Genomic DNA, 24834 nt, shown 5'->3' with positions numbered 1-24834 from the left:
CAACAGGTCTAAGAGACAGAATCTGAAGAATACAATTGTTTGAGCTAACAAATGAAAAAGGACAAGAAACATGTTTTCTGATAAATTAGTAGAGATGGTTTTTGTGGTGATATTAAAAATCACCAAAGGGGGGAATTGATGAAGCAGGGGAAATACAATTTCTTTTGTACCCCTTTCGAAATTAATGACCTCATAACTTTAAATATACTAACTGTTTGAATGCATGTATTAATCAACAAATGCACCTTTAATTAGACACTACACGCGGGAAACTAACTGGCATTGCAAAAATCTAATTTATTCAGAAATATGAAAATTAAATTAATATAGGTTTGTGATTTGTTTAGAAAGTAGAAGTAAATTGCATGTATTTTGTTTTTAGTAAAATTATATTGTGGCAAAGAATGCAGGTGGTAAGTAAAATGGCTTTAAATGTCGCTTATGCTAGGTAACACCTAACACGGGTCATTAGAATGGTGGGTGGTAAACTTGATGTTCAGAACCTGCAATTCCAAAGTCAAATGTATATAATGTTTATAGTTATTATTTAGGCAATAATATTGACAAGGTACCCCGTATGTCTTGCTGCTCGACAACTTATCACTGATCCCAAAAAACTGAGTGAGTGTGTGTGTTTCGGTGTCATGGGCCCCACCGATTAATAAATGGTGTAAGGGTTTTCTGGGTTAGTGTAGTAGGGATAAGTTTTATGACCGCCGCGCTGCATCAGGCTCGCTCACAGTAAAAGCTCAACAATCAGGTGTTCAAAAAGCGAAAAATCCGGCCGGCTCAGATGGTCAGAACCACCTTCTAACATATAGATTTACATATATTTGAACAGCGATCAGCAATATGGCTTAGTCTCTCAATTGTGTTCATTATTCCCTTTAGACTGGTGGTCATGTCACGATAACCCTTATCCTCCTCCTGACACATCTTTGATTGTGCTCCTAAGTCAAACTTCAACTGTGGGGTACTAGTGTAGTATCCATTTTCTTCATCAGAGTTTACAATATGTCCTTTGACTTTTGTTCCATCCATTTTCCATTATTGTCTTGTCTTAATTTTACTGATATGTCTCCTGTTAGGGACACTGTTCCCTCATATACTTTTTCAGGTTTAAGAGAGACTTTATTAATTGTTTGAGCAAGATCTACCTCTCCCATGTTTAACAAGTCATCAACCTTTAGTGTAATTTTGTTTATGTGAGTAAGGGGTATTAATGTTGGGTCTTTGTAGCCTACAGGTGGAACATCAGTGTCCACTGAGTCTATTGAGGTAGTGGATTCCTTATCTTCCACAAACAATGATGGAGACATGTCCTGACAGCATAAGGGCCCTTTAATTATCTCAGATAATGTTGGGGGTGGTGATGTGGATTCCACATGGGAATCCTGAATGAATATCTTCCACATGTCTAATGATGCTACACTTTTTGTTCTTTTATCTCCTTTATATGCTCCTAAGATAAACACTATTACATGGGCTAACAGGGAAGTCTTTGTAACTTCGGCCCATTCCTGACAATGTCTTTCTATCCTATTAGAGTCGCCTGGAAAGGTGGAAATAATGTGGACTAAAGGAGTCCCTCTCTCTTCCTGCCTCCCTAGGAAAGATTTCTTAAAGAAAGGCATGACCCCCAAATTTTTTCTTTTAATCTACCAGAAACTCTTACTATTCCTGTTCGTGGGGAAAATACTTGTGGACTATAAGACAGACTACTCCCTTTTGTTTAGCCTCGTCTTTAGTTATCCCTAAATAAGGAAGTTGTGGGAGACTTACAAGAGTTTCACACGACACACCTACGCTCAAATCAGATGGATCTATATTACACTGAATAAATCTACCTGGCATCCTAGTAGACCCAACTCTTACTATTCTTAAGGACTCCTGTCCGAATGAAGTTAACACTAAAAAAACAGTTGCTGTCTCTGAGAACTCATGATCTATTGCACATGCTATAATAAACATAAATCTACATTATATATATATAGATATATATAAATATATATATCTCACATAACATATGTATAAACATGTCAACTTTTTCTCTCTTTCTCTGATGTTTTCCTAATTCAAAACTGTCAGGATAAACTTCTTATATAATTCTTATTTGTCTAATAATTCTAAAACGAAAAAACAGGCTGCCAAGTTTAACTAAACACATATCTACTTCCCTGACGATTCCTAAACAAGGCTCTGTCAGGATCAACAAAACACATTTACTTCTTTCTCTCTCTCTCACTCTCTGACAATTCCAAAACAAAGGTCTGCAGGGTTAACTAAATACACATCTCCGTTTGTAACAGTTGTAGATCAATACACCAGGGATCGACGATTGCCCTTTTTTCCTACCTTATCTGGCCTCTGATGATGTCCCCCTGTTTTTTTCAAAAAACAGATCTTACGTCTCAACAGGTGTCTGTCATCCTCCTCAATTTGTGCAGAACTAAATTAGTGGTCCGAAGGGGCCCCGAAGGGGAACCTCCCCAGCAGCAGACCGGAGCAAAGGGGATCTCATGGCTGGCTGGCCACGATGTCAGAAAAAAATCCTTTATGTAGCTAAAATCATTAAATCGCCACATCTGCAACAAAGGTAGAAGAAGCACGTTTATTCATTAGTAATAGTCAGTCAGTCAGTCAATATACTTTATTCGATAAAAAAAAATGTCATCATAAAAGTAAATGTACAATGATCATAGCCTATATAACATCACAATGTAAAAAGGCAATAACTCAATAACTTGCTTACTTAAAAACATCATAATACATCGCAATATAAAAGGGTGCAGTTAAGACTCCTCAGGCTACTCTGCCTTCAACAACATAACTACACATCCCCTGCTATATATATGTCAGAGGCAACTAACATACCCGTGGGATCTACCCTCATGAAGGTGCTTCAATCTGCAAGGTGGATTGGGTCTTAAGTCTTCTCATCCGTATCCTCCAAGCACTTCCTATGAATTTGGCAAAACCGCACACTAACGAGGGGGAGGATGTATCGGTACATAGAACCTGCAGGGCCATTACATGGCATCTAAGGCCCAAACCCTTACATAAAGGTTTTAGCCAACTTCTCCTAGGCACCTTGTATGCTGGGCAAGCAAACATAAGATGCGCCACGGACTCTATAGGGGCTGCACAGCACGGACAGGCCTTTGATAATCCACTTTGAATGTTCCACCCAAAAGTAAATGCATTTACAGGGAGAATCCCAAACCTGACTTTTAAATATAGTAATCTATCCAGGGGTTTCTCAATAAAATCAAGGAGTGGTTCAAATAACCTAGTCCCTTTAAACTCAAGGAAACGCTCGGTGAGAGAACCCCCTAGGTCTCTACAGGAAGTCTCCTGCTGGACCCGCTCCCAGTACAACTTCTTAATAACTAATTTGGGTGGCGGAGACTGGCTCTTCCAGAGGTCGCTTAGGCCTATATAACCAATCAGCTGCCTCAAATTGCTCATCCACTTAATCCTATTGCCTTTATCAAGAAAAATAAGTTCGTCCAGGGCGGCTGCGTAGTTCTTGAGCTCATCAGTCCTTCTCAGTCGAGCCCAAAAAAGTAGAGGGCGAAGGCGCACTATTTCTTTAAGTGGGCGCCTGCCCATGTCTAAACGTAATGGTATTAATGGTGTCGAAACCGGGAGGGCAACCAAATCCCTCAAGAACTTGTTTTCTGCAATAATTAAATCTGGGATGTTCTCGAACCCCCAGAGTTCAGAACCATACAAGGCAGTAGGTAATATTTGGCTTTCATAAATTGCGAGGGCAGGGGCTACAGGTTTACTCGCAGACGCTCTATGCTCTCTCATGACCGCCCCAGCAACTCTTTTAAAATTTAATTGCATTTTTGCCAGATGATCATTCCAACTCATCCGGCTGTTCACCCTAACACCCAGGTAGTCAAAGGAGTCCACCGTCTCCAGGGACTCGCCATTGAGGGTGAGATTATTCCTAAATCTTTTGGAAGGGGATAGGGCCATAAGTTTAGTTTTGGAGGTATTAATTGTGAGTCCCCTATTATTACAGAACTCACTGAAGCGATGCAGTAACTTTTGGAGACCTACTGGGGTTTTCGAGATCAGAATGGTGTCATCCGCAAAGAGAAGGGTTGGAGTTTTTTCCCCTGCCAGGGATGGTGCATCCGTCGGCTCCTCCCTCAGATGGTCCACCACGCCATTCACAAATAGGGAAAAAAGAGTCGGCGCCATGACACATCCCTGGCGAACTCCCCTTCTCACGGGCACCCTCTCGGTCAATTGACCTTGGGTACCCCATCTGATTCTCGCATAGTTACCCTCGTGTAACTTCACTATAAGGTCCAGAAGAGGGCCCGGAAAACCCATCTTCTCCAAAATATCCCATAACCTAGCCCGAGGGACCAGGTCGAACGCCATCCTGAGATCTATGAAGGCCAGGTAAAGACTACCATGATTGATTTTCACCGTTTTCCAATAGATCGCTAAAAGGCGGAAGACCTGGTCCATCGTACCCACTTTATTCCGGAAACCGGCCTGGAAATGGGAGAGAATCTGTTCTTCCTCCATCCATACACCCACTCGCAGGATGATGACCCTGCCAACCACTTACTGGATCACGTCAATCAGACTAATCGGTCTGTAGTTGGCAGGGTCATCCCTGTCACCCTTTTTGTAAACGGTGATCACCTCTGCGCCCTTCCACGAGTCTGGGACAGGATGTCCCTTGGAAATTAAATTCATTATTAACGCAATAAGTGTGGCCCAGGCTGTGGGTTCTTTCAGAAGAAGATCCCCCGGGATGCCATCTTGGCCAGCAGCCTTCTTTGGAGTTAGGTGTCTTATGGCCGATACTACCTCCGAAATCAGGAATGGCTCCTCAAGTGTCGATAAAAAAGGGGCCCGGCCAACAGGGGCATAAGAGGGAGAATTAATTGCATCTTGTCCGCCGTATATATTTAAAAAATGGGAATACCATTGTTGGCTAGTAATGTGATTTACCAATTGAGGCCTATTGTAGTTTCTGGCCTTATTAATCAATTCCCAAAACAGCGAAGCATTTTTCAGTTTAGATGCATATTTGAGGTCCTGTCAGAACTGTTCCTCCCACTCTTTTTTTGCCCGCACTTGTTCATTCGCATATTCCCTCCTAGCTAATCTAACTAGGGGTTGGTTCCTTTTGCGTAGAGCAACTGTTAGCTCCCGTCTTTTAGCCCGACACTTTGCAGAGTACCAGGGGGTACTGGGTTTGAGGGGTTTTGATTTAGAGCTCTGGATTAAAAAATATTTGCCAACTTCCTCAATGGCATTTTTATATATCCTAGGAAAAGGCGACTCCTGAGCATCCCCTGTACCCGAGGATAATCCCACCAACTCTCTAGTCAGCTCATCAATGTGTACCTTTATCCTTACCAATTTGTCTGGGTGAGTATTAACCTTGTCCCATTTCAATCTTCGATTGCCATCATATGGGACCACCTCCTTTGTTAACTTCAGCGAGGCTGGTTTCTGGCCACCTTTTAAATTGCTCCACCCTAATGTCAGACATAAGGGGTTATGGTCACTATCCTGCGAAGGAACCACCTCCATGTCAACTAAGTCACACCACATGGTGACATCCAATAGAATATAATCTATTCGGGACGGGCCACTAAGTCTATTAAACGTCATGGCTCCGTCTCGATCAGAGGGGGATCTGCCATTTAATGCTCTTAAGTTAAAATCCACGGTAAGAGCATTGATCTGTAGTGCCTTAGCTGACCATTTTTTAATCGGGGGTAATAACAGTGTGGGGATAGACCAACAAGCGTCCTCCTCCTCTATGCCCAGGGGATCATCCCCACTTAGGGGTTCGAATGTGCAATTAAAATCCCCCCCCACCAGTATTTTGGAATTTGTGGGGCAATTAGCTAATGCCTGTTCTAGAAACAAAAAAGTACAAGACGTTTTGTCTCCCGGAGTACCTCTAGCATAAATATTAAATAGCTCAATCCTACTATCCTTCGTCTGGCCTTCAAATGAGAGATGTTGTATGTCCCTACATCCCGGGTCATGGGTTGAGATGTTCCAATTTAAATCTATTTTTATCCATACATGAAGACCCCCGGCTGGTCTGCCCTTACCACAGCTATAAGCAGGTACCCAAAAGGTTGCATATCCAGCTTTATGTAATGGTGATAAGCTCCAGGTTTCTTGGAACATACATATGTCAAATTTTTCAATGAAATTGTTCCATTCAGGAAGGGCCAACTTTTTCCCTAACCCGGCTATGTTCCAAGATACCAGACGAATATCCTCTTTACCGCTAGTGGGTGGAGTAAGAATGACTTCATTGTCACCATTCAATACCCGTGGAATCGTTTCATTGGAGGTTTCAAGAAGGTCTATAGGAATTAAAAAATGACTTCCGTTACTAGAACGGTCCACATGTAATGGGTGAATAATAGCGTGAGACCTGGTAACAACCACACTTTTAGGATCTAGGGGAGTCATGTCCCTGGAAGGGGATTCAATGACCTCACCAGAGGTCACATTTATATTTCCCTCTACCCTAACAGTACTTAGACTACCCCAGTTACCCTTCCTGGTCTGTAAGCTTCAATCGCAGTCATCCATGCCCGAAAAAACATCAAACCTATTTGCTAGCTCCAGAGGTGTAAAGGGTCTTACATACTCCGTTCTCTGGTTGCTAATCCTAGTCACTCTAGGAGGGATCATATTCCAACCTTGAGGGTCAGGTAGCACTTTCCTACCATACAATGCTGTGGTAATAACTGGGTAAGCACTAGCCGTGTTCCTAGCATAGATTTGAGGGAACACTAGGGACCTGGGATAGAAATAAGTCAAGGCTCGGGGACTAATTCGACTATTACTATTTCCTAAGGGCCAGTTCAATATAAAATCAACCGCTCCTGGGTCTCTAAAATTAATCAGAACTTTGTCTCCCTCAATATCTTTACATTTACTACCAAGCCAAGGGAGACGTCTGACATGCAATATCTCTCCGTTAAGATTCTTGTTTATTGGTCTGTGTATACTTAACCAGTGTATAATTTTATTTTTCAACTGGTGATAGTCTTCTCTTTTATTGTCTGTCAATGTAGGAACCCCCGTCAGGACCACCACCAAGGGCACAGCTTCGGGAGGTAGTTCCACCTGTAGCCCGTGGTTCCCTGGGCCCCCATTCCGACTGAGGCTTCCCCGCTCCTGATGTTTAGCGCCCATCGGTGCAATGGTAAACCCTTCTAAGGTGTCAATGGTGGGTTTATTAGTTGATTGGTTCACAGTCGCTAAAGACCCTTCCCTATGGTTGTCAGGCACTAAGTTATTGGAGGCCTGTGGTATATTGTTATTAACAAGGGGAAATTCATATGAGGCATTAGTAGGGGGTAACGGGGCCAAGGGAGTTAACCTATTCACTTGGGCCTTATCCGCAACAATCATGTTTCTCAGTGCGGATTCAACGTCCTCCAACCTAAGCTCCAACCTTCTCAAGCTGTCAGTAATAGGCAATATAAAGGTGCTAAGCAAATCTCCCAATTTGGATTGAAAAGCGGTAGAAAGAGCCACCGACTGTGGTGATTCATCGGGGAACACATCGGTCACGGGGTTATTTACAACTAAATCAGAGCCTGCAGAAGGGGGGAGAGAGGTCAGTTTTATCCTAATATCTGGCCCGGTATCCAGCCCCAAATCATTTACATTTGCAGCCTTAGTGTGTTGGCCAAAATCAGAATGGTTAATCATAGTTTTAGCCAGGCCTTGCGTCTTATTTTCCTTGGAGGAGGACCATGGATTTTCCCCTTGACCAATTTCTTGGCCTTTTTCCCTGTTGTTTTTACACGGCATAAAAGTTGTGTTTTGGGAGCCATAGAGCTATCTAAACAATTTGCAGGAAGAGAATCGCTAATAACATGTACACTAGGAGCACATTCTGTAGGTGAACAGTCACATAATAAAAAAGGAACACTGTCTTGAGAGAGGGGGGCATCATGGGGACCACAGCTACCATCGTCTCCCAGGAGAACTTGAGAACTAGAGACCTCGATAGGCCTGCGTTTCATATTCTCAACTGAGCGACGACGCTCAGTTCTGCGTTCAGCCAATAAAATACCCCTTTCTTCGTCCATACTGATCTTCTTAAAATAACTGTCTAAGGGGCCATTTAACACGCCCCCCGGCTTCTCCCCTTGTATTTTGTTTTCAATCAAGGCCATTTCAATAGTAATATATCGAGGTAACTAAAATGTTAATATCCAAGCCCTGTCCGGCCTCGTTCGGCCTCTGAGGGCCTTAGAGGGCCCGCCCTTTGCCCGGGCTTAGCCCCGGCCTGAGCCCCGCACGCGTCCCGCTAACGCGTGACTGATTCCAAACCGATATGTAATGAAGAGGAGGGGCCGGGAAGAGGAACCAGGTGCGTTAGGCACAAAGTCAAGCAGAGCACACTGGTCCTCGCAGTCCCGGGCACACACTGAGCCCCAGAAGCACTTCAGCGCCTTGGAATCGATTCAGCCAGCAACTCCGTGAATGATGATGAAGGTAAAATAGGCAGATTAAAATGAAGCAGTTTCCTCAGCCTGCGAGCGGCACCCCTCATTAGTAATAAAACAGCTGGGAGTGTGACTGCAAAATAAGAGAAGCACAAGTCAGTCTCAAATTACACACACTGCAAGTCCATTCTTATAATACTATTTTTGGCAACCAGCCATAACTTCAATACAATATTAACAACAGAAAAAGCTTCCTGCTTTTCTGTTCTTTGCCACCCAGTCTACACATTTCCTCAGAGTGCAGCGATCCTGTTTTCGTGACTATATGTCAAAAATTCCTGTCCTGCGAGGGGAGGAAAATGGTAACCAGCGAAAACGGACTACATCTCCCAGGATGCTTAGCGGTTGAGAGGTTATGTAAACAGGAGAACTGTTACATAACTCAAGGAAAACACGCCCTTATGTAAACAGGAGAGCTGTTACATAACTCAAGGAAAACACGCCCTTATGTAAACAGGAGAGCTGTTACATAACTCAAGGAAAACACGCCCTTATGTAAACAGGAGAGCTGTTACATAACTCAAGGAAAACACGCCCTATAAAGGGAGGAACAGGGAGGTACAACGCTGTCGGATATTGTGTTTACACCGACGTACCTGCTTAGTGAAGAGCAGTGTTCCGGAGTTGTGCTCCAGTAAGGCAAGAACGGAGGTAGGTCGAGTCGTTACTCCCTGGGCCGTGTCTTGCCCCATCGTCACCTGTGAAGGACCCGGAAGCTCTACCGGATAACCATTGATCTTCGCTTTTTGACTCGGCTGAGTCAAAGCGCAGTGGCGCTTTTGCTGGTTGGAGTCGTAACTCCCAGCCCGACCAGAGATACAGGGACTGCCAGCTGTAACGCACACCAGGAGGTGTTTGCCGCGTTACAGACTCGGAAGTCCACAGGATCGATCGAGCGGCTGCTCTCGGTTCAGTCTTCTTTGCTTGTGATTGGGGTATCGGTGACGCATCACCAGGAGGTGACTCCGCGTCCCGGTGCAGTCTGAGGAAGAGGTTGAGCGGCTGCTCCCTTCAGGTAGAGACCCCGGCTGGGTGTTTCCCTGACTCCTCGATTCTCCCCAACACTCTTCGTGCCCCTCACAGCCTACCGATTGGCATTGTCGGCCATTTCATTTCTGCCCTCTGTTGGCATACGCCGGGATCGGCGTATATGCAGAGGACGGTTAGGACCATCCGTGCTGTGGGCTGGTAACGTACTTAGCCTGGAGGATTCCAGTGACTATAACCTTTGTTTATTCCTTGTATTGTTTTTGCCTTCATTAAAATAACTAAACCTTCACAAGTGGTTGCGTTCTCATTATCGTGTCTGTTAAACGATCCTGAGACGTTCAGGGCGTTACACTATAACAGCCACACTACATATACAAATGTAAGTTTGGAACATCCTCTGCTGCTCTGAATTTCCTGCAAAATATCCAAATCACGGAGGTTCCCAGAAACACACAATAGGAGGAAAAAACACTTAAAAGTCAGACGGCATTCAGACCTTTTTTCAAAGCAGGCTGTAGATTATTACCAGATAAATGTGCGCAACATATATATGCATTTTAACCACATTTGAACAGCCTCATACAAAATGCCCTTCTTTACACAATAATAATGCTTGACAGTTTCTGGGTAAGAGACGGGTAATACAGAACAATGAACAGAATGACTAGGGCCAAAAGCTAAATTATGGTTTTTATTCCTTTCACATTCATAAGCCATCGCCCTTATTTTCTTTTCATGGTTGTTTAATTGCACACGTGTGCTCATTGGTGTGCCATTATCCAAAGTGGAATGTCGCATAGGTGTTTTAAATGTATTTGTTTAATTGTACATGGGTGCTCATTGGTATGCCATTATCCAAAGAGGAATGTCGCATTGGTGTTTTAAATGTATTTGATGACCCCTGTAAATGTGGTGACATTCAGTAAAATTATTAAACTGGGGAGGGACAAACCCTACAACTGCCTGCAGTATGGAGGTATTAATAATTTTGGACCCTATCTGTGGACTCGCTGATGCTCCAGAAATGGGCGTATTCTGGACAATATTTGGCACTATGGGGAAGGATAAAAGAAGTGCCAGAGGTGCATTGGGAGCTATCTGCACCAGAGGCAGTATTTGTATTTGCCACTTTAGATCCCCTAAGCTTCCAAGTTCCGCCACATCTTGACATCTCAACTGCGGACCAGGGAAGGTAGGTGAGGGCACCCTCGATGTCTAGTGGGTGACTCCAGGGGTGCGATGCAAGGGCCACCCGTTTACTCCATGGGAAGGTCCGCCCACGCCGTTATGTCTCCGCCAAAGAAAAGTTGAGGGGTCGCGGCGCCACCAGGCAACGGCACTTTCTTTTTATTGATGAAAGGAGTTTATTTCTTTCAGGAAGACACAGGCTTTGAGGCTGCGCTGAGACTTTGTGAATGAAGATAAAAGCGGGGGGGGGGGGGGGGTCACAGCAACACTCACTGTAGGGCAGGGAGGGCAGTGCCCCCTTGGTCGCTCCATGACACCACCAATAAGTAAACTAGATTTCTGTGTTCTCTATTGTGTGCCACCCCACAAATGGTGTGAGATTAAATTAAATGTGAAACATAATTAGGAACTAAATGGCTGTTATGGAATACTTTAACTTTTTTACATTCATTTCCAAAAATCGATCACTGTTATTTGCCAATACGGTTAAGATCATGTACATAGGGCCCGATAAGGACTGGTTTCAATGTCCTTTTTAATTACTAACGGGTCGGACCTCGAGAAGGAACCAGCCAACTTAAAGCCCTGACTTTTTCTTCCTAAGCAATATATAACTTTTATAGTAAAAATACAGAACACTTTCAGTAAACGTTCGCGCTATGTAGAACTGCAAAATATTCACCACGAAGTCCTGCTGCATCGCCATAAGGGGGCGCAACAAAGCCAATTCTAGTTTGCGCCGCCTTCAGTCTAAGCCCACCCTTCATGCGGCACCCACGCCCATCGGCTGTCTCCTTCTTCCTCTGCCTGCCAGCTTGAAGCACGCCCCCTCCTAACCTGCTTGTCATTCTCTAATGCGTCCTTAGCCTCGCTGCGATTGGTCTGTTTTCCCGTAAACCCTACTCTACAGCTAGATTACCCTCCTATCCCCACACGTGTTAGGGTTCTTTCTGAAACCACCGGCTGAGAGATTTGGGTTTAGCTCATCTAGTAAAGTTTAGTCCTGGGCCAGATGTCACCTCGGGTCAACTCAGGCCGCTTGTGCCAGACTTCACCTCTCTGTGCTTTTTCGCCTCGGTCTCCTTCTACCGTGACTCATGCGTGGTCTCGCGCCCTACCTTAACTGGTTCGTTCGGCATCCCCTCTACCACCCCCCACCCCGGTTTAGGAGTCTCTTCCTTGTCCGAATCCGGAGTGGGCGGAGTCTTGGGGATTCTCCGCCCCTAGTTCCAGCTGGTGTTTGAAACCGCCCTGTGCTGCCTTCCGGGGTCTGCCCCTCCGAGTTCCTTTGCTTCACGCCCCGCCCCTGTGCGCGTGCCCGGCTGTTGGTTGGAGCGGGCGACGCGCACGGAGTGGTTTGTGGAGTAAAGTTGAGTCTCCAGGTCGGGTCCCCCACTTTCCTCACCCCGGCATGAGGCGGCGGCAGAAGCGGCTCTTGCAGGCCGCAGGGCTAGCCTTGACCGCTCTCCTCCTGCTGCCCAGCGTCTACCGGGGGCAGCGCGGGGGGTCAGGTACCGTGGCCCCCAGGGGCGCACCGGGGGCAGCACCAGCCGAGGTAAGAAGACACCAGCAGGGAGGCGGAGGACATGACAGTGGAGGGCAGGCTCAAGCGAAATGGGCACAGCAGGGGATGGGGTACCTGTATGGCGAGGTATTACCTGTGGGACAGCTCACCCCCCCCCCCCTTCAGTCAGGAGGGAATCTAGGGTTAGGGGTGGGCACTGATCAAACAGGGAGGTACACCTGTGAAAGTTGAGTTCATTAGGAAAGAGTGTGGGCAACTGAAGGGGAAAATATTTTTCAGTATGTTTGGGATATTTTGAACCCACATGATATGATGTATGCTGCATCTTCTGTCACAGTCACCTACCTGCATGTCCGGCATTTGTTTATTATTATTATTTAGGACGTGTTGTGGCAATCTATTCGTTACTGTGTGTAACCATATAATATTTGCCCAGTAAGGGTCACTAATGCTTCTTCATTTAACTCCGTTCTGGAACCTTGTGCTTGGCTGTATCCTCTGACACAATCTGTGATTGGGTGTAGTGGGATCCGACCTTTTTTTCATTCAAAGTGTTAGTAATGTTTCGGTTTCTCAGCACCACATGTATTAAAGCAGATCAGCGTGCGGCTGAAACGAGATAGTGTTTATTTAAAACCCAGAGATACGTGAATCATTTCCATGGATGTTTGACTTTACATTTGCAAGTTCCAACACCATGGGAGCATTCTGGCAGATATGAGAGCAGTCGCATTAAGCAAAGGTATTCATCCTGCAAAAAAGATAAATATTTGGTTTAGTAATGCCTTGTTTGCAGATTAGCTGCCCCAGTAGATTAACGTGTTTGCTTTTTTCAAGTAGCCTTCAACGCTTTCCGAACACCTGGCCGATCCCACTGCTGCCACGTATGGTTCTAACCTCATGGGTACTCGCAAACATTTTCCCAGGTGCCAAAAAGTTTGGTCTGTGATGGGACCGAGGGCCGCATTGATGCCACCAGGGTGGCGGTCGTGTGGCCAGGGGGTGAAACCAGAGCACCTGCATCAGTCCCTGCAACCGCACCTGTCCAAATTGTGTGATCCTAGTCAGTTGTTTTATTTCACCTTTTTCATCATTAACATATAAGAAAACCTCAAAATAATGATTGCAGGTTGTGCGCTGTACAAACCTGCTCCTATCTTTGATGATATTATGTATAATGGCATCCTAGCTCATCCAAACAAAGGGTGTACAAAACAACTGTCTTACCTCTTAGTTCGCTGTTGCCGTTGTAAGGGTGGGGGGAAGCATGCATGCTTCTAAAATCATGTTTGAAAACAGTTGACCAAAAATACTTCCCAATGCACTATCTTCTGATGTACTAAGGTGTAAAGCATGGGGTACTCACACATTTTTCTCCAGGGTCCTAAAAGTTAATATGTGGTGTGACCGAGGGCTGTACTGATGCCAGCATGGTGGCAGTCGGGGGCTTGGGAGGTGTAAGGTGGGCTTAGGGGAGCGACATGTAAATCCGCACTTGACCACACCGTGTGAGACTGGTTGTTTTATTTTACTTTGCGTATTGGCATTATTGTTTGGGGGAATGGAGACAGTGGGATGGGGAGGCTGGGGCATAAATGGTTGTTTCTAAATTGTTTGAAAACTGTCACATTTAAAAACAACGAATCTCAATGCACTTCTATAATTTGCTGTTAATTGTGAAGGGACTTTATTATATTTTTACACGGTTGTTGCAATATAACTTTAAGAACACTTTAATTTTTAAAGACAAGTGATGCACAACAGCTTCTGTGCTTTTTTGTTTTTTTTACTTCAGTTCGATTGTAAATAAATGCTTCCCATTTATTTAATATTTTTATATGCATTAGTGCTTTGTAAAGTAAACAGCAGGCTAGCTACTGTTCAACCAGGGGCCGCATGTATAGATCAGGAGGGCCGCATGTGGCCCCGGGCCGTACTTTGAGTATCACTGGTCTAAAATTTTAAATGTTAATTAAATCCACTTTTTGAAGAGGTTGATGTTTCACAGTTTTGCTGAAAGATGTCTTAAAAAATAAAGGTATTCTTAATGTTAAGTAGTGCAGTACACCTTCTTTTCTTTCACTTTGGTTAACCTGTAAATAAATGCTTGCCCATTTATAGCAGAGTAAACAAAAGCCTGATGCTGGTGTTGACCAGGGGCCGCATATAAAGGTCAGGAGGGCCGCATGTTACCCCCTGGCTGTACTTTGAGAATCACGGCTCTAACCCAACACTCGTGGCATTCCCTTCTGCTTTGAGCCATTGATCAAGGCACTTTCTCCATGGCAGGAACATCATTTGTTTCGGTCTCTGGAACAGCTATTTGTTAACATTAACGATCATTGGCAAAACCAATAGCTCTCGCCTGTGCGACAGCTATTGCTTTGCCAGTGCCTTTTTGCCATGATGTACAGCAGCGTGGTTAAAAGTAAAGTTAGAAAAAAAATTGTTGTAACAAGTGCTGGGCTGGAGGATGGGAGTGGAAGAAGCAACAAGGGAACGTGTGGGTGGTGGGAGGGGACTCAAAGAAAATATCTGAATCGGTGCTTGACAGTGAATGGACATTGGAAGGACACTAAGCAAGCTTAATTAATCAGTAGTTGGCCCATGACCCACACGAAAGAAGAGGAAGTGAAGCTGGCCTACAATATCGCATTAGGAAGCAGCAAAGAAGAGTGGCAATGAAGTCAAGGAATGGTAAAACAATGGTCGGGTTCCAACCCCCTTAGTGTAAACAATACGCCTTGCAGCAACAGCTCATACACTGTAGGTAGGCAAGACCTAAAGTGTTTGTAAAATCCAGTTAAGTGTTTGCTGTCTCCTAAAAGTTGTTAAAAACGTGCTTTTTAAACGTACCTTCCTCCTTTTTGCAACATTTGGAGTTGATTTTTTTTTCCCCCCCAGGTGTCAAAACCATTGGACAAAACGAGAGTACGGTTTTTGTCATTCCAGTAGAATGCTGGATGATATTGCCTTTCATGCAAAAACCTCGATTTCAGTCAACTAACCTTTATTTAAGGGCCCTGTGTTACTGTGGTAGCGCTTGAGGGTGGGAGGATTTAAAATAAATCTTTTATTTATTGTGCAGGTTTAATGGTTGCTGATGGCATAATCTGTACCGATTTTAGCATTTCTAAATCGCTAGTTTTGGAAACTTATTTCCATTACTTTGTCCGAGATGCTGTAGTGACCAAATAGCATTGTCAAATTTGGGGCTGGATCGCAGGGTACTATGAGTTTAAGAAATGGAAACTTAAACCGTCATAACCTCCTTTAAACTTTTCTGGTTGGCTGGTTGAGCCCTCGTGGGAGGTGGATACAGTCTGACAGCAGATTATTAACCATAATTCTGCATCTCAAGAAGTTACCCCATAATAAGCACAATGACATTTATCATGCAGAAACACTACCCTGGCATCTTGTCATTGTAGCACAATAGACTGTCCCAGGGTGCCTACAAAAAGAGCTAAATGCTCACCATTGCAAACAGTCTTTGCAAATCAGTCAGTCAGTCAAAATTACTTTATTCGGTTCATAGCAAAAACCATAAAAGTACATTGAACATAAAACAGTACAACCATTTAAAAAACATTTGACATAAAATTACAATAAATATTTACTCCGACAATAAAAAGATATACACTCTAACCATGTGATCTTTTTCCTCAATCTCATTGAAATTACTAAAAAAGTGGCAATATTAAATATTTCCCAAGGAGAACCCAACATCTGAAGATGCATGAGAGCTGGTTTCGCCTGTCTGAAGCCTTTGTTTTTTAAAAGAGGAATGATGTATTTTTTACGGATTAAAGACAGGTCTTTGCAAATCTTTTCCACCATCCTCTTGTGGAGAGGAGGTATGGCTTTTTATTTATTTTTGATAATTTCCCGTTTCGGTTTGGATTACTTTATTGTGCCATAGAAGTGATACGATAATGTTTTGTTGTATCAATATTCTTTTTGTTGTGATGTCCTTTGTATGCATCTTTAGGTCTGGCGTTAGCCAAGACCTTTTAATCTTACTTAAATAATATATTTTAGATATTTCTAGGAAATGTTAGCCAGCCCTTTCATCAATTGATCTGTTGTCCTTCACGCTGTTCTTCCACCCACTACAACATCTAGCATAAGGCAGTCTGTCAGCTCAGCCATTGGCTAAGTTCACTGTGAGTGATGGCATTGTGATATTTTACTAGAGTGCATGGGTTCACAGATTAGTTCACTTTAGTGCCGTTGAATACTATAGCAATGTTCTTTTTTTGAGACCTATAAAATGTTTTCTTCTAGCCAGGTAATTTTTTTTTGTATTGGCAAGAGAACAGCAGCTCCCCATTAAACAATGCATTTTTACAAAAAACATGGCAAAATAAGAATTGTAAAAGCCAAAAATCTCCAGCGCCAGATGTATTGGCTTTGTCAATGTTTGTTTGCTTTGTTCCTTCAAATAAAACAATAACCAAAATTCAGATTTATTATTCGAAGAAAAATAGGCCGTAGTGCAGCACTACTGGTAGCTAATAAAATAATCTTTCCATGATCATGATAAAATGCAGCACCAACAGATGTAATTACAGAAGTGACGTTATCTAGTTATAACATTTGTTTTTCATAGTCGATCTATTGTTTCCGATGACATTTTAGATGCAGTAATTGAACTATGTAAAACAATTAGGGCTTTTTCTGCAACAGTATTGTGATAAGCTGTATCGTTTACACCTTCCCTCTTTCTTTCTTTGTGTGTATTTATATTGTCCTGAGTAAGGCTGAAATGAGTTACGAAGGTTATCTTTTATGCTAGTTAATGTTTGTATCTTAATATTTGTACGTTAGTTTCCTTTATGCTGATGCCCTGGAAGAATATACCCCAATAAAATATTACTTTTTGATACATGTTTTGTGAACCATTTCAAAGACTATTTTGTGGCTTGTTTTGGAAGAATCTCTATCGCAAGATGTTATGGGGCTGTTCACTCCTGTGAAAGGTTAGCAAGACGGATATCGCCTGTGCTGTCCAAAGTGGTTAATCTTTTTAATATGAGAGTATATTGAGGTGTCCTTGGGTACAAGTGATCATAGCTAAAAATAGCCTATCTATTTAGTTTACCTCAGGGTTTTAGTCTTTTCTGATTATCTTGCGAAATAATATTACACCTAAAGGGAAGCAAAGTCCACTTATTTCAGTTCCCAGTGTTCGATGTCAACATTTTTGTCCCTTCTAATGCCTCACCCATGGGTGACATTTTTTTTTATATTGTCTCCTCTTTGCTGCAATCATATAAATGAGTGGATGTCCTTAATGAATTCAAAGAAAGTTGGCAATACATTTGGCAGCAATTTACTATACAGCGGCAGTGACACTGGTCTTAACCTTTTTTTTTTTTTTGGGTGACTCTTTACAAACCTAAATTGTGTGCAGCTATGGCATAACTATTAATATGATTGATTTGGGGCAAATGATCATTCAACAAATTTGCACCCTATTTCAGGTTGATTTCGCGCCATCCCATAGAACATTACTGATTTAGCTATGATAGTTGTAAACATACGTCGCTACATAGCTGTATTATCGTTTGCAAATTCTTTATACTTTAGAAAAATGTTTGAAGTGCAAAACTAGCTGCTAAGGTAGTGGAACTCTGTACAAAGATCATACGTGAGTAATGTAAGAGCAGATTTATAGTTTTGCTGGAGGCTGAAATGTGTGTTTATGTTGGAGCACTCTATCTACATCTAATACAAATTCAAGAGCAGTGGGATACCAGTGTTTCTTCAGCCTTTTGGAACCCCTGCTTACCAGCAGAGTTGTTACAGGATGTGGGGCACAGTCTGTGTATGCCTCTGATAGTTCGCGCTGTATTGCTCTCTCCGTCTCCTTTGTTGGCGCAATGTGCTGGCTATGGTTTAACCAGCAATTGTGTGGCAGGTAGATCTACTTGGTTTAGCTTCTGCTTATATTCCCTATCCTACTTGGGTCTAGTGGCTTGTGGTGATTTAACTTCAATTGGCGGGGAAGTAGATGTACTCACTTCAGTACTGTGGTTAACGCCTGCATTGATCCTATGCTACTCCGCACTTCTGGGCTGTATTTTCCACATAGGCACTGCTCCTGTCTTGTGCCTGGCTGCCATCACCTTCAGGGAGTAGCACCTCTGGCAGAAGTGATTCCCTCTGCACCACGCAGGAGATCGCTGTCTCATCTGCCCCACACTTTCCTTCAAGCCAAATGGTAGTGCTCTGGAAGAAAAAAATCAAAAGGCTTCTACTGAAAACGTCAATGATGCATAGCTAAAGCAGCCCTTTCTCCAACACCTTACAGTCCAATACTAAACCAAAAGGGTCGGAATGGCGGCAATAAACTTTGCAGGTCTTGGGAGGCTGTCCCTCAGTCTCTTTCTTGTCACGCTTTACCAGTGGTGCTCTAAATGGTACGGCTTTCTGGCCCAAACAGTTATGTGTTGGCAACTCAAAGTGTGACTGTAGTCTATGCTTCTATTTTTGTACACACTTAGACTTGCAGCCATGCACAATTGAGCTACGCATTCCGACCAAATTTTATCATATATTTGCTCCCTAGCTCAAGGAGTGTTTGAGTAAGCTATTTGAGCACATTTTTGAAGTATGTAGGTCCCCAAGATCATGGTCCTCTGCTAAAATAGTTGTTTTCTGGAAAATAAAACAAAACAAATCTCTGCTTGAACCGGGTTCTTACCGCCCAATAACCTTGATCAATGGTGATTCCAAAATTTACTCAAAGATCTTGGCTACTTGGTTAGACCCAATAAGCTATAATATTCTTTGGTGCGGCAACATGGGTTTATTGCTGGAAGACCTACAATTGACCATATCTGAAGGGTTATTTCACTTTTTGATGCTACCAGTGTGACCGGGGACCCTATAGCTTTAATTCTGCTTGACGCAGAGAAAGCCTTTAATAGGTCCTCCTGGCAGTTTCGCTGGACAGCGATGTTAAGAGTCTGGTTTGGCAAGGGTTTTATCAGGGCAGTTAAAATGTTATATGTCGACCAAAAGGCTAGGGTCGCTGTGAATGGTGTCTTATCAGATTCATTTATAATCTCTCCATTGTTGTTTGCTATCTATAATGACCCCTTTATCCGCAGATTGGAGAGCAATGTTTTAATATAAGCGATTTAGACTCTAGGCTGGGAGTCAAAAACTCTTGCCTATGCTGAAAAGCAAAAGCAAACAGAACGACCGACCAGGGTCCAGCTCTACCAACACACATGTATTGTTAGTAATCTAAAAGATGGGTGCAAAAACACTTCCTACATCCGTCGTCCAAAGGTGCAAAGCGAATCAAAGCGTAAATCCAAAGGTGGAAGGTGCACTCATTGAAATTGAACGCATTAAATCAAGTAGTCCAATATAATATTTCTTTCTTTTTATTCTGATGGTTTTAACACGAATAGTGCACAGCTAACGCGTTTCGTTCCATACAGGAACTTCGTCAGGGCTGTGATAATCACAAACAAAAAGACAACATTTACAAACATATATATATATATATATATATAACAGTCATAAAAAACACAAACATATAGTGTATGACTACTCAGTCTTTAAAGGAAAATGGCACATAAAAACCACACAAATATAAAAACTTTTTGACATATAAATATATACATACATAAAATTCACAAAGACATTCATTGCGAAGATGCATGATTTAAAACGCAATCAAACAACTAGACAATGCTCCATACTAGCGCACAATTTATGTAAGAATGGGGCAAGATTCATATGAATCAATCAATAAAAAAGAAAAAAGAAGAGGAGATGAGGAATGAGGAAAAGAAAGCGATAAGGGAGAAGTCCAGGGAGCAAAGAATATATAGGAAATCTGTATATATGATGCAGCCTCCCATGGAAAAACCATATGAAATGGTAAGTTATCTGATCCGGTCCAATATCATAATATATTGGTATCATTATTATTGTAACCCACATCAGCACTCAATGAGCAGCGCAGTATACCACATAGTCAAAGAAGATGATCAGAGCGAAGAAAACGACAACTGGTAACATCTCACCTCTTTGAGGGGCAAATATAATATCCAAAAAAGGGTATATGTAATCCTTTAAAACTTGTTTTATCTCAAAGAAAAGAGGGCCATAAGAAGAATATTACATTCCTATATTAAAACAAAGCACAATGTCAATCAGAGAAAAAGATTCTTCAACGGAAAAAAGTTAGTGGATCAAAGTACTATGCTGACGACAGTGCCCCTGTGACGTCTGACCCAGAATTGGATATCAAGACAATGGAAGAGGAAGCTAGACAATTTGGGAGACACTCTGGCTATGACCTGAATAAAAATAGGACCCAGTGATCTGTTAACGATGACATTTAGATGACTGATCTTCGGGTTGTCGGGAAAGGTATTTACTTGGAAGTTATTTTGTCTGCTAGAATGGATAATGTCATTAGGGATAATATGGAACCTCTTTTGTGGGCAAGATTATAGCAGGCTAAATAATCTGCATTTATCCTTAGGGGGCAGATGAAACATGATTAAGATGCATTCTTTTCCAAAAATGTTTTTTTCGGATCATCTCTTTACAGTTTTCATCCCAATGGTTTAAGGCAATGGAAAACTTTTTTCCCCGGTTTATTTGGTCACGCTCCAGACCCAGACGGGCATTTATATTGTTCAAATTACTCAGAAAGAGAGGAGTGTGGGCACTCTCTGATGTAGAATTGTATTATTGGGCTACGACACAGATACTCAGTCGAGTGCTGCTACAAGAAGATCCTGATGGTGGGGAAATAGAGCAAGTACCCTCCCGGTATGAACCTGTGATGGGATATGGGGCTGTCTATGGCGATAATTAAACGACAGTTACTAATAAAAAAAAGTGCACTTTAAGACCTTCATGTTGTATTTAAGGCCTGGAGTGCTGTGCGTAGAATATTAGGGATTGGCAGATTACGTTTTATATGCCCTTGACTAATAACCTAAATCTATCAGATTTTTAGAGATAAACATAGGATTAATTGGGTGCTACGAGGGGTGTTTCCGCTGAGTTGTTTTTTTCTTTCCTCCTTTGGCCTAAGCTCTTTTGATGAGTGAAAAATGAATTTATTTTTGAGTGGAAGGAATTTTTTTTTAAATATCTTCTAGTGAGAGACTTTTTGCTGCAAAAAGGGGGTGCGTCAGTGCAGTGGTGGCTCCTCCGCTAAGGCGGAGGACGGTTGCCGCACTGCCGAAAAGGAAAAATAAAATGATAATAACTATTGTTATCATTTTATTTTCCCTATTGCAGTCAGTGGTGTGGTGGGGCAGGGCTGGCCATAGCAGGGGAAGAGTCTCTGCCTAGTCTCTCTTTATTCTTTTATCTGTTCTTCGCGCCTTCCTGTCCTGGTTCATAGTCCGTTTTTCTGATGCTGGCAGCGCCGGGAAACCTCTTTGCTGAGCAGCTGCGTGCTATATAAATTCAGAGAACACTCCCTAATTGCCCATGAACTGTTTGGCCGGCCCTCTTGCGCTGACCAAACAGTTTAAACATTTTTTTAAATGGAATTTTCCAAAATAAATGCATCAAAGAAAAAGTGATATAAAAATAACAGCATAGCATTACAGGGTAGTAGCACAAGGAATAAATAACATAACATCGTACCTGACAAGGGGTTCAACGTGGTCGTAACGTGCCCCACACTATCTCATGGGCATCTCCGTACCCCATCGTTGCAATCGAGGTAATCAAGAATACAATGCGATGACAATGAAAAATTCAGTACAATTAATACAGATTGGTCCTTAGGTGTCTACAGATAAAGTGGGTGCAGGTAGTTCCTGTGTGGGGGCACTGTTACTATACGTTTAACAGGTTAGTGTGAAAAGGTTGCCAGATATCTGCAGGTCTAGAGGCCGGTGGTTGTAACTGCGCGTATGTGTCTCTCGTGGTATTGCGGTATGTCATGCTATGAAGCCATGCATTGAGTGTGGGGGGCTGAATGCAGGCCCACTTAAGAGACATTTCAAGCTTAGAAATCAAAAGCGCTATAGCAACAAATCAGTGTTGGGATTTGGGAAGGTCGTGAACATACCTGCACAGGGCCGATAAGGGTGACGGTGCAATCTCTACCTCCACCATCTTAGATAGTTCCCCGAATATTGATCCCCAATAATCCTCTATTCTAATTCAAGTCCATGTCATATGTGCAAAGTCAGCAATAGGAGAGCGGCATCTTGGACAGACGTCCGACGAGAGGGGTCCATACGAGGCAGTTTACTAGGGGTCACATACACCCTCCACAGAAATTTAAAATGCAATAATTTGTGTTGTGTCGGTGATTCGGGGACACCCAGGGTTTTTGGGCGCAGCACCGACCCCCCCCCCCGTACATCTGTCCGAGGATAGCCCAGATCCTGCTCTCATGCTGCCCGCACACTGTTGTCATGGTACGGAAGCCGTGCCACTGCTTCCGTAAACATCCATGCCACCAAGTGGCTCCCATCCCCGCCCCGGATAACCCCAGTCAGAATGGAAAAGTCAGGAGGCTCCAAGGGGTAGCTACCCAGGCACGCACGCAGTGCCTTCTGCACTCTCAAGTGCACAAAGTGATCCGTTGTCGTAGCAGTTCAGAAACTGGAATCTTCAGTGCGTGAAAAAATTTGCCCCCGGGGAACAAATCACCGAATGTGTGCAAGTGAAACTTGGCCAATGTGCGCTTCACCAACGCCTCCTGCAGTATGGGAATCCAACCGTTTCCTGTAAGCAGTAGCGCCGGGGAATATAATACTATAATAATAATCCACATTTGTAAAGCGCGAACAATCACCCGTAAGGGTCTCTAGGCGCTGTGGGCCGTCGGGAAGATTAAGCAAGCTATTGCCCAGAGTCACATGGTGCTGGACTAATCTGCCGCCGGTGATCGAACCGTGATCCCCAGATTCCAGAGTCGGTCTCCCTGGCTGTGGTGCCACACCTCTTCCCCGTGCACCAGTCACGCGCATCAACTTGTGCCACGCCAAGCTGGTAGTAGACACTGTTTGGATGTTGTGTGGATCCCTGGGGAAACCTCACGTCAGCCGTGTTAAGTGGAGCCTGAAGCCCCAGATCAGCCTCGGGTCTAATATACGGGATCCGAACGTCTGCACAGTACCAGTGTCGGGCATAACTCGCTTGTGCAACCATATAGTAAATCTGTAGGTTTGGCACACCAAACCCTCCTCTCATATTGCAGTACTAAGGTGTCCCAGCAAATGCTGGCTATTTACTACCCCACACCAATCATGTTAGCAATGTGCGCAGATTAGTGAAAAAAACTATTGTATAGTAGTATGGGAATATTTTAAAAAAGGTACAAGAATTGTGGTAATACCACCATTTTGATTATGGCTATCCTTCCCGCCTTCGATAAGGGTAGCTGCTACCAGCAGTCAATGTTACGTTTTAACCTCTCAATTACTGGGCCATAGTTCAACTCAGGGATGCGATCCCTATCCCTATGGATGTGGACTCCTAGGTACTTCACCGACTCGTCACACCAAATCAACGGGTACTCCTCCGTTTTAACACAGGTCGCCTCAGTGGGAGCACCTGGGACTTCTCCCAGTTTATATGAAGTCCTGACTTGGTGCCGAACCTCATGACTTCTGTTGATCCGAAGGCGAGCGGTGGGAAGAGAGGAAAGAAGATGGACTTTGCGCAGAAAAACCTGTTAAAGCCTAAGCGGGGGAGAAGATAAAAGAGGAAAGGCCACTCGAGAGTGTCAACGGCCTTGGTAGTGTCCAAGAGGGCAGCCACAGACGGAAGTGAAGGGTTAATTTGATGGAGGACGGCAAATTATAGTCTGGAGATTGTGCGACGTGGCGTGACCAGGGATGAAACCGGACTGGTCTGGGCGAGCTATAAGGGGCATGAGTGGAAGGAGATGAGAGGCCAACAACTTGGCGAACATCTTATTATCAGTGTTGATGAGAGTCAACGGGCTGTAAGAGTCAAGGAGCTTGGGGGACTTGTCAGGTTTTAAGAGCAGCGTTAGCAGGGCCTCGCGGAGCGAAGTGGCCACGCTCACAATAATCGGTATAGATAGCGGTGAGGTGCGGAATGAGAAGGGGCGCAAAGGCTTTGTAAAAGGACGCAGGTAATCCGTCGGAGTCTGTATCCTTATCGCCAGGCAGACTATTAATGGTGGCCAAGATCTCTTCCTTGGAAAAGTGTTCATTGAGGTACTCCTGGTGGCAGTTGCCCAGGCAGAGGAGCTCGAGAGTATCCGTAAAGGATGTCGCGTGAGGGGGGGGACAACCCCAGTAGTGTATAGTTGAGAATAAAAGGTGGTGAATCTAGTCACCACCTCCTCGGGAGAGGTAGTTCTATCCGGTCCCCTGTCCTGGAGTGCTGTGACATAGGCCGCATGGGGCCTTCGTAGGAGATTGTATAAGTTCTTGCCGCGACGATCCCCCTTACCAAAGCGACGCACCCTTGCCTCCCCACCCAGAAAGGAGAGTTCCCTGTTGGCCTCATCATTAAAGTCAGAAAGTTTGCCCCTGAGCTCAGCCTCTTCAACCATCACTCAAAACCAATGCAAACCCTCTTATTGCAACGCCTTAGGCAAATTGAATTTCACTCCTGATG

General features: G+C 43.7%; 1 protein-coding gene across 2 annotated transcripts in view; it reads left to right on the top strand.

Annotated features, from left to right (window-relative positions):
• The first annotated feature begins 11959 nt into the window (after positions 1–11959).
• Positions 11960–24834, top strand: part of GALNT10 (polypeptide N-acetylgalactosaminyltransferase 10) — a 553591-nt gene continuing 540716 nt past the window's right edge. The window contains exon 1 of one of the 2 annotated variants that reach the window (XM_085617641.1): positions 11960–12264. In XM_085617641.1, the coding sequence (XP_085473767.1) occupies positions 12121–12264 (144 nt within the window). In that variant the 5' untranslated portion in view covers positions 11960–12120. The remainder of the gene's footprint in view (positions 12265–24834) is intronic. The other variant, XM_085617642.1, reaches the window with a different exon arrangement.

Source organism: Triturus cristatus, chromosome 7, assembly GCF_964204655.1.
Source record: "Triturus cristatus chromosome 7, aTriCri1.1, whole genome shotgun sequence".
Taxonomy (NCBI): Eukaryota; Metazoa; Chordata; class Amphibia; order Caudata; family Salamandridae; genus Triturus; species Triturus cristatus.
Note: the sequence above shows the minus strand (reverse complement) of the source record. Positions and strands in the feature narration are given on the sequence as shown.